The sequence below is a fragment of the Choloepus didactylus genome, chromosome 21, assembly GCF_015220235.1.
Source record: "Choloepus didactylus isolate mChoDid1 chromosome 21, mChoDid1.pri, whole genome shotgun sequence".
Classification (NCBI taxonomy): domain Eukaryota; kingdom Metazoa; phylum Chordata; class Mammalia; order Pilosa; family Megalonychidae; genus Choloepus; species Choloepus didactylus.
The window spans coordinates 51,545,687-51,559,880 of NC_051327.1; the positions used below are offsets into that span (position 1 = coordinate 51,545,687).

A 14,194-nucleotide genomic window follows, 5' to 3' on the forward strand; every position below is an offset into this window, starting at 1 on the left:
CCTTCTTAGTCTTAGGTACTCTTCCCTTCTAATTTCAAAAACTCTCCCTTGCAAATTCATTTAATCCCATGACTTAAAATATCAGCTAAATGCTGATGGTCCCCAAAAGTATCTCTATCTCTTACTAACTACCCAGTACACACCCCCACTTGGATGTCTCATGGGCATCTCATACTAAATATGTACAAAAGAAATCTTCATCTTCCATCCCAAGTCTCCTTCTCTGTTTTTCAATTATTCATTCAACAAATATTTACTTAGCCTTACAATATGCCAGGTACTGCGGTTGGCACACAAGATAAAATAATGAGGGACCTTTAGTACATATGTTCTACTTTACAATAAAGAAATAACTGAAATGGTGGAACTATAACCCACAATATCCTTTGAAATTTGCTCTCTGACTACTTGTTAAATTGTACTTTGAATGTTATCACTTTTCTATATATATGTTATATTTCACAAAAATGTAAAAAAAGGTGAGGGGAAAAAAAGGGACAGTGGAAGAGAGGGACAATGAAAAGGAACTTACAGATATGTGTGAAATTACAAATGGGCAAAGTGCTTTGAAGGAGCAGTTATGCCAAGTTATGGGAGCCCCTGAAACTAGTCTTAGAGTTTGGGTTTCTCTCGTCTGGGTTGCTGGGTCTGTGCCAGCCCCATAAGTATACCCCACAGGGAGTGGCTACTTGACTAGGGCATGGGTGGAGAGGGCCAGGGGTGAGGGTCCAGGCAGGGTGTCTCTCTACCTCTACCCCGCTCCCCTCCATAAACCCCGAGGGCCTGCAGCCTGCCCCTCCAGTCGCAGATTCCTTCTGTGACCTCACCAGGTAATGATGACCTCACAGGCAGTCTCAGGGTTTCCAGGGGAGGGTAACTATGCAAACTAGTGCCCTCAGGGAACCTTCCCTACCAGTTCTCTAAGAGACACCAAACAATTTGGTTGCTTGAGGGAGAATGTCTGACCGGATCTTCTACATTAATTCTAACTTGTCCTCTGTCCCCTGGGAGGGCAGCACAGCAGGTAGGCCTGGACTGGGCATCAGTCCAAGAGGTATTTGTGTACACACGCCCTCATCTGGCTGCCACATGTCCTTCTGGGCTTGCCCACCACACCTCAGAACTTGCCCAGCCATAAGTAGTACCAATGGCTTGGAGTCAAGGACCTCTTCAGGGCCCCACGAGGTTCCTGCTTCCTGCTGAGGGCAAGTGAAGTGTCATCCCTGGACAACGGTTAGAAAGGTGCTAATCTGTATAAATCTAGCCTTAGGTTGCACGGTGCTGCCATTCACATGCTTTCTTGAATGTTGTTTTTGTTGGCAAGTGATACATAGAGCAGTTTGAGGAAGAGCTATTGAGGACCACTCATGTCAGACCCACGCAGTTTACGATGCTGTCATGTCAACACACACACCAGTGCCCTCAGACACATGCCTGACTGAGCTGCTGGTCCTGGGGCAAAGGGTGGTGTGATAGAGCTGGGAGGAGCAGCAGAACTGAGGGAGAGATGAAGTGCTACTGAGACTGGAGGTCTGGGAAACTGTCTCAGGAGGTTGGGTTAATGTGAGAAGCTCCTTGAACCCAAGCTTGGTATGCAGAATTTGAATCTGAACCTCCTGGTTGCTCTGCCTCAGTACTTTTGCCACTTCCTAATCTAGATAAAAGTATCAGAGGGCTAGAGTTGAGTGTGGTTGAAACAGGCAGCATGATTGGGGCCCAAGATTAGCTGCCAGGAGAGAGGGGTTCTTAACTCATTTATCTGAGATTATTTTTTTTCAAAACTTGGCAACCATTTCTAGTAAAGCCTCAGAAGTAACAGGCCTTAAGAAATGTTTCCTGGGTGGTGGAAGGGAGAGAATCAGAATCATTTTGGGGTTAAACCATTGTCTTTGGGAAAGGGAAACAGATTTCCTAGTCTCCTACTGCTGCCGGAGTCTCCACGGAATTGCTTTTCAGTCAATACACCTTCTCAAGGGGTCTCTTGGGCGTGATGGCCCAGACAGATAGGAGGGCATCAGGCAGCAACAGTGAGAGAGGGGAGGTCCTGGAAAGCAAAAGTGACTGATCAGTTCTGGTCTTCTTCCCTGCAGCTGTGGCTCCTGTTTCTCCCCCCACACCTGGCTACTACCATGTCCTCTACCGAGGGTGTGGAGAAACCCGGGTGTGCTGGCATGGGGAGACGTACTGCCTGGTTGGGGGCTACCGGGTCTATGGGGATGCTCCTGTGGCCACCCCAGCAAAGGCGAAAGCAGAGAAGCCAGGCCCCAGGCGGGGTCTCAAGAGACGCCGAGCTCTGGCAGAGTCAGACGAAGACCCAGGCTGCTCTGGCCCCAAAATTCGGCGTTTACAGCATAGTGGCAGGAGGCTGACCCACCAGAAGCTTGCTGGCTGAGCCACTCAATGCAGAGGACAGATATTTAACTGCCTAAGACCTCTAGTGCCTCTTTTTGCAGTGACCTCCATTGCCCATCACTGGAGATAGAACCTGAGCCTCCCTGCCTGAGCCTGCCCAAGCCCCTTCCATACCAACTGGCCATTGGCAAGGAACTGCAGAAACTGAGATTGCTTTGAACATCCCAGAGTCTGAAGCTGACCTGGAAGAAAACCCAGTGTTCCTGTGCTCAATCCCCTAGTGTTCTTTATTGGGCAGAATAAAGAGAAGTCTGTATTCTGCTAGCCGAGGAAGAACCAGGTACATAGAGAAGGCCTAGATGGTCTCCTGCTGTGAGTCATTGCCAGTGGCCACCAGCAGGACCCAGGAGGGACTGGGCTTCCTGAAACTGGAAGAGACCAAGAGGAAGCAATCTGTGGCCACACAGGGAGCCTCCTGTCTGAGTTCCTAGGAGGCAGAAGAGGGAGACCCAGGGAGATCTGCTCTCTGGAGCCCCTGGGGCTAGCATACTCCTTTACTCCCAGCCCTTTCTGGCCCTAGTGGGGTCCCTACTGCTCAATAAAATGGTTTTTCTGTAACAGTGTTTGACTTGAAATCCAGCCTGTCCAAGCCTGTCCCTGTTCCCTTGAATACCTTCCCATTTGTAGGACTTGGTTGTTCTGTCTCCAAGAGGGACTCTTTGGTTCAGCTTCTGACTACAAGGTGCCCTCACTGATACCTGTGTGAACTGGAGCAGGATGCAAGTAGGTTCTTAAGAAATGGAAAGACTGGTGAGTGCTTCTGTGTGTGTGTGCATGTGTGTGCATGTATAGAAGAGATATAGAAGAGATGCAGGGTTGAGAAGATGCTCTTCTGTCTTATCAATCCATTCATTTATCCATTTATTCAACAAATATTTATTGTGCACTTGTTACATAGCAGCCACTGTGCTTGTTGCTTGGGATAGATGAGATGATCAAAGCCACTCTCCTCAACACCCACAACTAAGGGAAGAGACAAACAAGTAAATAACATAATTTCAGGTAGTTATAATTGCTATAAAGAAAAATAAGGCAGGAAAAGAGGGTAGAGTGATGAGGGGGTGCTATGTTACAGTAGGTAGTCAGGGAAGGCTTCTTTGAGGAGGTGATATTTCAGCAGCGATGTGAGTTAAGGAGGTTGTGAGGGATGGGAGGGAACATTCCTGGCAGAGGAAATGACAAGCATAAAGACCCTGAGATAAGAATGAACCTGGCTTGTTCTAGGACCAGCTAAAGAGCCAGTATGGCTGGGGAACTGACTGAGAGAGAAGAACAAAAGATGCCTAGGGAAAAGTAGGCACAGGCCAGACCATAGTGGGCCTTGTCAGCCATGGCCAGAAGTATGGATCTTATTTTAAGCATGATGGGAACCGAGAGAGGGATTTGAAGAGGGTGGTGAAGTGATCTGATGCAGACCACTCTAACTGCTGTCTCCCAAGGCAGTGAAGTACTTGGCTGGTAACGGTGGAATGTCTCAACAGTTAAGGGGACAGTTGGTCCTGGGGAGTGGGGGTGGGGGAGCAGCCAGCAGAGAAGAAACAGCAGGGGGTTGGGGCCTGTGTCCTGGGCCCACCTCCTCAGCAGCCTGCGACCAGCAGGTCCTGTCAGCAGCTCGCTGTGCTCAGCCCCAGGTGAAGCCGCCCACTCTGCGGGCAGCACACACTTCTCTTCAGGGGCCGCAGAGCAAGACCGTTGCCCCTCCTCCTAGCACACACACACACTCTAGGCCAGAAAAGTTTCCAATAACTTAAGAAGTTTCTCCAACTTGGGTTAGAGGAAGGAGGCACAGGTCCAGGGCTCCCAGAGAGTTCCCACTGTGGGGTTCAGTTAACCCACAGAAGTCTGTCTCTGACACTTGGTAAGACTGAGGCAGATTTGTGGTTACTGGAGGAGTCAGACAGGTGGGCAATTCCCAAACATGAAGTAAATAGACTCACCTGGGGCTCTTGTGAAAAACAGAGGTCCCCAGCATGCACACCAGTCTTCCTGAATACATTTTTAAGTGGGGCCTGGAAATTTGCAGTTTGAAAAGCTTCTCATACTACCAGCTTATGGTAATACAAGGAATTGAGGAACATATTAAATGACACCATGTCACGATACAATCAGCAAATTCTGAAACATGGAATACTGTGCAGGACAAAGGCCACGATGTTTTTTTCAACAAATAAATTGCAAGGAAGTAAAAAGAGAGAAGAAGAACCTACAGATTAAATTTAAGAGCAAACAACCAAATAAAATATGGGCATTCTCTTCTACTTTTTTTTAATATTCATTTTATTGAGATATAGTCACATACCATGCAGTCATACAAAACAAATTGTACATTCGATTGTTCACAGTACCATTACATAGTTGTGCATTCATTGCCAAAATCAATCCCCGACACCCTCATTACGACACATACAAAAATAACCAGAATAATAATTAAAGTGAAAAAGAGCAAGTAAAGTAAAAAAGAACACTGGGCACCCTTGTCAGTCTGTTTGTTTGTTTGTTTCCTTCCCCCACCTTTCCACTCATCCATCCACAGACTAGACAAATGGGAGTGTGATCCCTATGGCCCCCCCCAATCCCACTGTCCCCCCTCATAAGCCACATTTTTATACAATTGTCTTCAAGATTCATGGGTTCTGGGTTGTAGTTTGATAGTTTCAGGTAACCACCACCAGCTACCCCAATTCATTAGAACCTAAAAAGGGTTGTCTATATTTTGTATAAGAGTGCCCACCAGAGTGACCTCTCAGCTCCTTTTGGAATCTCTCTGCCACTGAAGCTTATTTCATTTCCTTTCACATCCCCCTTTTGGTCAAGATGTTCTCCATCCCACGATGCCAGGTCTACATTTCTCCCTGGGGTCATATTCCACGTTGCCAGCGAGAGTCAATCCCGTGGGTGTCTGATCCGATGTAGGGGGGAGGGCAGTGATTTCACCTTTCAAGTTGGCTTAGCTAGAGAGAGAGGGCCACATCTGAGCAACAAAGAGGCATTCGGGAGGAGGCTCTTAGGCACAATTATAACCAGGCCTAGACTCTCCTTTGTAGCAACAGTCTTCCCAAGGGCAAATTCCGTGGTAGAGGGCTCAACCCATCAAACCACCAGTCCCCTATGTCTGTGGGCATGTTAGCTGCCATCGAGGTAGGGCAGGCCAATACCCCTGCATTCTCCACCAGCTCCTCAAGGGGGCTCTGCATATTTATTTCCTTGCTTTTTTTTTTTTTTTTAAACTTTTTTTTCCTAAATCAACTGTATGAAAAATAAAAAAAAATAAAAAAAATATAAAAAAAAAAACATACAATAAAAGAACATTTCAAAGAGACCATAACAACGGAGTAAGAAAAGGACAACTAACCTAAGATAACTACTTTACTTCCAACATGTTCTTACTGTACCCCAAGAAAGTAACCTAATATAGCAACATTTCTGTGAACTTGGTCCTACTATACCCATCAGAAATTAACAGACCATAGTCATTCCTGGGCATTCCCAGAACATTAAATAGCTTATCTGTTCTTGGATTATTGGTCCCCCTTCCTTAATTGCTCTCTATCGCTAGTTCCCCTACATTCTACATTATAAACCATTTGTTTTACATTTTTCAAAGTTCACGTTAGTGGTAGCATATAATATTTCTCTTTTTGTGCCTGGCTTATTTCGCTCGGCATTATGTCTTCAAGGTTCATCCATGTTGTCATATGTTTCACGACATCTTTCCTTCTCACTGCCATTCATGCTAAATATCAGCTTTGATTTCCGAACAGTTTACAACAGTTGAACACTATGCGAAGTAGGAATAACACAATGTGCTTGATTTCATTCTTGTGGGATTGACAGACTCTGAGGTGATCTAGCAGGTACTTTTTATGTTATTTCTCATGATATACTTGATCATCATGTTGGGAAATGCAGGGATGATACTGATAATTCACCTGGATCTCCAGCTTCACACCCCCATGTGTTTTTTCCTGAGTCACCTGTCATTCCTTGACCTCTGTTACTCTATGGCCATCACACCTAAAACCCTAGAGAATTTATTGACTTCCAACAAGTATATTTCATTCTTGGGCTGCTTCACCCAGATGTCTTTTCTTTCTTCCTAGGTGTCATTGAATTTTTCCTTCTCTCTTCAATGGCCTATGACTGCTATGTAGCTATCTGCAATCCTCTGACTTACCCAGTTGTTACGTCCAGGAGATTCTGCCAAGCCCTCGTCACTGGGTCCTATGTGATTGGCTTTACTGAATCATTAGTCAATGTTGTTTACATGAACAGTTTGCATTTCTGTAAATCCATTGTAATCCACCACTTTTTCTGTGACACAATCCCAATTTTAGCCCTGTCCTGCACTGACACTCAGGACACTGAAATTATGATACTCATTTTTAGTTGTTTCAATGTATTGATGCCTCTTATCACAATCTCTGTGTCCTATGGGTCCATTCTGTCTACTATCATGAAAATTAATTCCACTTCAGGAAAACGCAAAGCCTTTTCTACTTGTGCCTCCCACCTCCTGGGAGTCACCATCTTTTACAGCACTATGATTTTTACTTATTTAAAACCAAAGCAGTCCTACTCCTTGGGAAGGGATCAAGTGGCCTCTGTGTTTTATACTATGGTAATCCCCATGCTGAATCCACTCATTTACAGTCTTAGGAACAAAGAGATGAAAAATGCTCTCATTAGAATCATGCAGAAGAGAGAAGGCTCCAGGCAATTCAAAGGACAATGATGCTGTTCATTTAACCTCATCTTTTCTTTCTGTCACATTTGCATATTTACTTGGATTCTATCTAAGATAAATTAATCTTTTAGTTTATAATTCTGTTGAGCCATCTTTTACTTGGCCAAACATGATCTTGAATATCTTCAGGAAAATGGTTTTGGAAATCCATTTTGGAATTGGAAATCATGATTTATGTTTTAAACTCGGTGTTTAAATACATGTGTTTTATAAAGAGCAACTAATATGCAAAATAAGAAAATGTCATATCACCTTTTAAATAATATTGCATAAATCCCCATGGATGTTCCAATTTCAGATACATTTATTATAGAAAACGGCTATTTTTTGGACACATTGATAGTTCCCAAACTCAATCCATTTAATATATAGGGAAGAAACAAGTATAGAGTTTGAAAGCACTTACTTTGAAATCAGACATTCCAAGGTTTTGATTCTAGATCTGCAATCATTTTTGCTATATAATCTTTAATAACTCACTGATAATTCAAGACTCAGTGTCCTCAATTGTACAAGATAAATAAAAATTCCAGGTCTGTGAGTTACTGTGAAGATTGAATGAGATGAAGAATGTAAAGCACTTGGTGCAGTACAAATAAATTGTGGCCATTGTTATCAGAAAACCTATATTTTGCAATATTTTGAATACACAATGGCTCTTCTTTTGAGGAATATTCACTGGTGTTCTATAAATTACTTTCATTTCACTTAAACTAATAAACTGTTAAAAGTTAAAATGCAGTGTTTCAATCATCCAGACCTAGAGCTAAGTATAATATTGTGAAGTAATTAAACGATAGAACATGTTATATATTAACAGTGAAGAAAACTTGGAAATAGTGAAAAATATTAAATAAAATGGAAATGCCCTAAAGAGGACTGACTAATCAGTAAGAGATTAATTTTATTCTTCTAAAGTAACAATTATGCATATGTATGTATATATTACATAAGTATTGTTATTTTTTACATAATCTTTTGCAGTTTTTGGTTACTACTTATAAGTAAAACTTTTGATATTTACTTTGTCATTTAAACCTGTGAGATGACTGTGTTCTTGGTAACTTGGCAAAATAAAGACTCTTGCAAAGCTTTAGGATCTGAAATTTTGTAAATTATCCATGTTAAGTTTCTGCATGCAGTAATATGTTTGGTGTCTAATTGCTAAATATTTGAAAACCTACCTTTCTGTAATGTGTCTATAAAGTACTTTGCTGACATTCTGTGTACTTCATAAAATAATTCCCTTTATCCTGATTTCAAATTTTTCTTAAAGTTCCTTAAAAATAAATAAATTCTTCAGTTAATGCTTCACTCATTTATTTTGAAATCTTTAATAGAGAAATGGTGTGAAGCTAAGAATTTTAAAGGAATGATTATTTTCTTGTACCTCAAATTTTTGTAAGGTAGAGTATTTGTTTCATTTTTATAGAAAATATACTGTACATAATCTGAAAATCCAATTTTATTTGCCTTTGCAATTTGAAGGTTTTTAAGGAAGTATGTTTTCATTTCCCAAGTACTTGATTTTTTGTTTATTTAAACTTTTGTAATTGTAATTAGATACATTATCTTCAAGCACTAGAATTATAACATTTGATTTTCTTTTTAATTTATATTAAGATTTTCTTTGTAAAATTAAATCTGCTTACATTCTTAAAATTTTTTTGAATGTTTAAAGTTCAACCTCTATTAAAGGAATAAAATATTTAACAACAGTCTGCTAATAAAAGAAAACATACAATTAAAATCTGTAAAATCTGCATTATACTTAAACTTTCTGAATTAATTTTTATATTGGGTCTTATAATACATCAATAACAAATAAAATTAATTTACCATGACTTTTTCACTTTGAAATACGTGTATATATAATTTTTATTTCTTTCTCCTCCTCTTTTTTTTTTACTTTTATTTACAATTAGAGGTAAGTCCTTCATAAGCATTTATATTTTCACTGTATGCCTTTTTCAGTAACTTCTCATCTTGTAAATGCATTTCTCTTTTCTTATATCTACAGGCTTTTTCCATCCTTCTGAACGTTTTTATTAACTATGCTTTCTTTGAGCTATTTTTGTCATAATCTTTACTTTTATTTATAGCTCAAGCCACACAATGCCTAAACCTAGTTTTCCTTCAGTCAACTAGTTTTGGAACAACAAAATGTTTAAAATTCCAATGCCTGATATATTTTCTTTCAATTTTACATGTTTAGTATTATTTCTTTGAGACAATACAAGGTTCCGTCTGAGGTTTTAATCCTTCTGTCTGGAAAATTTTTGAAGCACAAATCTGTGGGCTATAAATTATTTCTTTGTGTGGGTTTGTGTATGTGCATGTTAATTTTCCTGAAAAAAATCTTAATTTGTTTTTATATTTGAATATTTCAGGATTATTGGATTCTGCAATGACAGTTATCTTTCAATAATTTAAACACATATCTCCCTTATGTTCCAGCTTGCATCATTTTTTTTTTATGCCCATGAAATAGGAGCCAGTAAAGGGTTTTAAGTAGAGGAGAGGCATGATCTGACTGATAACTTTGTTATATTAAGAGCAGACTGTTAAGGGGCAAGGGTAGATGCAGCAAGACTAGTTAGAAGGTGACTCGGTAATCAATGTGAGAGGTACTGGTGGCACAGACCAGGAAGCCAGTAGTGGAGGAGGTGAGAAATGGCCCATTCTAGAAATACTTTGAAGGTAGAGGCAAAAGGAGTAAAAGAAAGAACAGCAAAATCCCAGGTCTCAGAGATAACTACTGTTAATATTACTTTATTTATTCTAACAAAAGAAGGTCACCCTGAAAAGCCATGAAGCTGGCACAGTGTGCTCTGCTCAGTTATGGATACTCTCTCCACTTTCTTTTCACTCCTCAGCCCACTCCAGCCTGGCTTCCACCTCTGCCACTCTACCAAAACTGCTGTGATTAACATCACCAGTTTCCTCAAAGTTGCTCAATCTACTAGATACTTACCTCTCCTCACTTATTTCCCTAACAGCATGTGCCATGGTTGACCCTTCCCTCTTCCTTGGATCTCTCTCTTCCCTGGGCTTCCCTGACCCCACACTCTCCTGGTTTTCCTCCCATCTCTCCGGTCTGTCCTTCTCGGTCTCCTTTGCTGGTTCCTTCTTAGTCTTAGGTACTCTTCCCTTCTAATTTCAAAAACTCTCCCTTGCAAATTCATTTAATCCCATGACTTAAAATATCAGCTAAATGCTGATGGTCCCCAAAAGTATCTCTATCTCCTACTAACTACCCAGTACACACCCCCACTTGGATGTCTCATGGGCATCTCATACTAAATATGTACAAAAGAAATCTTCATCTTCCATCCCAAGTCTCCGTCTCTGTTTTTCAATTATTTATTCAAGAAATATTTATTTAGCCCTACAATATGCCAGGTACTGCGGTTGGCACACAAGATAAAATAATGAGGGACCTTTAGTACATATGTTCTACTTTACAATAAGGAAATAACTGAAATGGTGGAACTATAACCCACAATATCCTTTGAAATTTGCTCTCTGACTACTTGTTAAATTGTACTTTGAATGTTATCACTTTTCTATATATATGTTATATTTCACAAAAATGTAAAAAAAGGTGAGGGGAAAAAAAGGGACAGTGGAAGAGAGGGACAATGAAAAGGAACTTACAGATATGTGTGAAATTACAAATGAGCAAAGTGCTTTGAAGGAGCAGTTATGCCAAGTTATGGGAGCCCCTGAAACTAGTCTTAGAGTTTGGGTTTCTCTCGTTTGGGTTGCTGGGTCTGTGCCAGCCCCATAAGTATGCCCCACAGGGAGCGGCTACTTGACTAGGGCATGGGTGGAGAGGGCCAGGGGTGAGGGTCCAGGCAGGGTGTCTCTCTACCTCTACCCCGCTCCCCTCCATAAACCCCGAGGGCCTGCAGCCTGCCCCTCCAGTCACAGATTCCTTCTGTGACCTCACCAGGTAATGACGACCTCACAGGCAGTCTCAGGGTTTCCAGGGGAGGGTAACTATGCAAACTAGTGCCCTCAGGGAACCTTCCCTACCAGTTCTCTAAGAGACACCAAACCATTTGGTTGCTTGAGGGAGAATGTCTGACCGGATCTTCTACATTAATTCTAACTTGTCTTCTGTCCCCTGGGAGGGCAGCACAGCAGGTAGGCCTGGACTGGGCATCAGTCCAAGAGGTATTTGTGTACACACGCCCTCATCTGGCTGCCACATGTCCTTCTGGGCTTGCCCACCACACCTCAGAACTTGCCCACCATAAGTATTACCAATGGCTTGGAGTCAAGGACCCCTTCAGGGCCCCACGAGGTTCCTGCTTCCTGCTGAGGGCAAGTGAAGTGTCATCCCTGGACAACGGTTAGAAAGGTGCTAATCCGTATAAATCTAGCCTTAGGTTGCAAGGTGCTGCCATTCACATGCTTTCTTGAATGTTGTTTTTGTTGGCAAGTGATACATAGAGCAGTTTGAGGAAGAGCTATTGAGGACCACTCATGTCAGACCCAGGCAGTTTACGATGCTGTCATGTCAACACACACACCAGTGCCCTCAGACACATGCCTGACTGAGCTGCTGGTCCTGGGGCAAAGGGTGGTGTGATAGAGCTGGGAGGAGCAGCAGAACTGAGGGAGAGATGAAGTGCTACTGAAACTGGAGGTCTGGGAAACTGTCTCAGGAGGTTGGGTTAATGTGAGAAGCTCCTTGAACCCAAGCTTGGTATGCAGAATTTGAATCTGAACCTCCTGGTTGCTCTGCCTCAGTACTTTTGCCACTTCCTAATCTAGATAAAAGTATCAGAGGGCTAGAGTTGAGTGTGGTTGAAACAGGCAGCATGACTGGGGCCCAAGATTAGCTGCCAGGAGAGAGGGGTTCTTAACTCATTTATCTGAGATTATTTTTTTTCAAAACTTGGCAACCATTTCTAGTAAAGCCTCAGAAGTAACAGGCCTTAAGAAATGTTTCCTGGGTGGTGGAAGGGAGAGAATCAGAATCATTTTGGGGTTAAACCATTGTCTTTGGGAAAGGGAAACAGATTTCCTAGTCTCCTACTGCTGCCAGAGTCTCCACAGAATTTCTTTTCAGTCAATATACCTTCTCAAGGGGTCTCTTGGGCGTGATGGCCCAGACAGATAGGAGGGCATCAGGCAGCAACAGTGAGAGAGGGGAGGTCCTGGAAAGCAAAAGTGACTGATCAGTTCTGGTCTTCTTCCCTGCAGCTGTGGCTCCTGTTTCAACTCCCACACCTGGCTGCTACCATGTCCTTTACCGAGGGTGTGGAGAAACCCGGGTGTGCTGGCATGGGGAGACGTACTGCCTGGTTGGGGGCTACCGGGTCTATGGGGATGCTCCTGTGGCCACCCCAGCAAAGGCGGAAGCAGAGAAGCCAGGCCCCAGGCGGGGTCTCAAGAGACGCCGAGCTCTGGCAGAGTCAGACGAAGACCCAGCTGCTCTGGCCCCAAAATTCGGCGTTTACAGCATAGTGGCAGGAGGCTGACCCACCAGAAGCTTGCTGGCTGAGCCACTCAATGCAGAGGACAGATATTTAACTGCCTAAGACCTCTAGTGCCTCTTTTTGCAGTGACCTCCTTTGCCCATCACTGGAGATAGAACCTGAGCCTTCCTGCCTGAGCCTGCCCAAGCCCCTTCCATACCAACTGGCCATTGGCAAGGAACTGCAGAAACTGAGATTGCTTTGAACATCCCAGAGTCTGAAGCTGACCTGGAAGAAAACCCTGTGTTCCTCCGCTCAATCCCCTAGTGTTCTTTATTGGGCAGCATAAAGAGAAGTCTGTATTCTGCTAGCCGAGGAAGAACCAGGTGCATACAGAGGGCCTAGATGGGCTCCTGCTCTGAGTCATTGCCAGTGGCCACCAGCAGAACCCAGGAGGGACTGGGCTTCCTGAAACTGGAAGAGACCAAGAGGAAGCAATCTGTGGCCACCCAGGGAGCCTCCTGTCTGAGTTCCTAGGAGGCAGAAGAGGGAGACCCAGGGAGATCTGCTCTCTGGAGCCCCTGGGGCTAGCATACTCCTTTACTCCCAGCCCTTTCTGCCCCTAGTGGGGTCCCTACTGCTCAATAAAATGGTTTTTCTGTAACAGTGTTTGACTTGAAATCCAGTCTGTCCATCCCTGTCCCTGTTCCCTTGAATACCTTCCCATTTGTAGGACTTGGTTGTTCTGTCTCCAAGAGGGACTCTTTGGTTCAGCTTCTGACTACAAGGTGCACTCACTGATCCCTGTGTGAACTGGGGCAGGATGCAAGTAGGTTCTTAAGAAATGGAAAGACTGGTGAGTGCTTCTGTGTGTGTGTGCATGTGTGTGCATGTATAGAAGAGATATAGAAGAGATGCAGGGTTGAGAAGATGCTCTTCTGTCTTATCAATCCATTCATCTATCCATTTATTCAACAAATATTTATTGTGCACTTGTGACATACCAGCCACTGTGCTTGTTGCTTGGGATAAATGAGATGATCAAAGCCACTCTCCTCAACACCCACAACTAAGGGAAGAGACAAACAAGTAAATAACATAATTTCAGGTAGTTATAATTGCTATAAAGAAAAATAAGGCAGGAAAAGAGGGTAGAGTGATGAGGGGGTGCTATTGTACACTAGGTAGTCAGGGAAGGCTTCTTTGAGGAGGTGATATTTCAGCAATGATGTGAATTAAGGAGCTTGTGAGGGATGGGAGGGAACATTCCTGGCAGAGGAAATGACAAGCATAAAGACCCTGAGATAAGAATGAACCTGGCTTGTTCTAGGACCAGCTAAAGAGCCAGTATGGCTGGGGAACTGACTGAGAGAGAACGGAAGATGCCTAGGGAAAAGTAGGCACAGGCCAGACCATAGTGGGCCTTGTCAGCCATGGCCAGAAGTATGGATCTTATTTTAAGCATGATGGGATCTGAGAGAGGGATTTGAAGAGGGTGGTGAAGTGATCTGATGCAGACCACTCTAAATGCTGTCTCCCAAGGCAGTGAAGTACTTGGCTGGTAACGGTGGAATGTCTCAACAGTTAAGGGGACAGTCGGTCCTGGGGA

At 43.1% G+C, this 14,194-nt stretch overlaps 1 protein-coding gene and 1 pseudogene across 1 annotated transcript; both read left to right on the forward strand.

The window, feature by feature from the left end:
• The first annotated feature begins 957 nt into the window (after positions 1-957).
• LOC119517494 (DPEP2 neighbor protein-like) lies at positions 958-2,392 on the forward strand. The gene is made up of 2 exons (XM_037814227.1): positions 958-1,024; positions 2,091-2,392. Exons 1-2 carry the CDS (start codon positions 958-960, stop codon positions 2,390-2,392), a joined length of 369 nt encoding a protein of 122 aa, XP_037670155.1.
• An 8,846-nt stretch (positions 2,393-11,238) lies between these two features.
• Positions 11,239-12,671, forward strand: LOC119517493 (annotated as a pseudogene).
• The last annotated feature ends 1,523 nt before the right edge of the window (positions 12,672-14,194 follow it).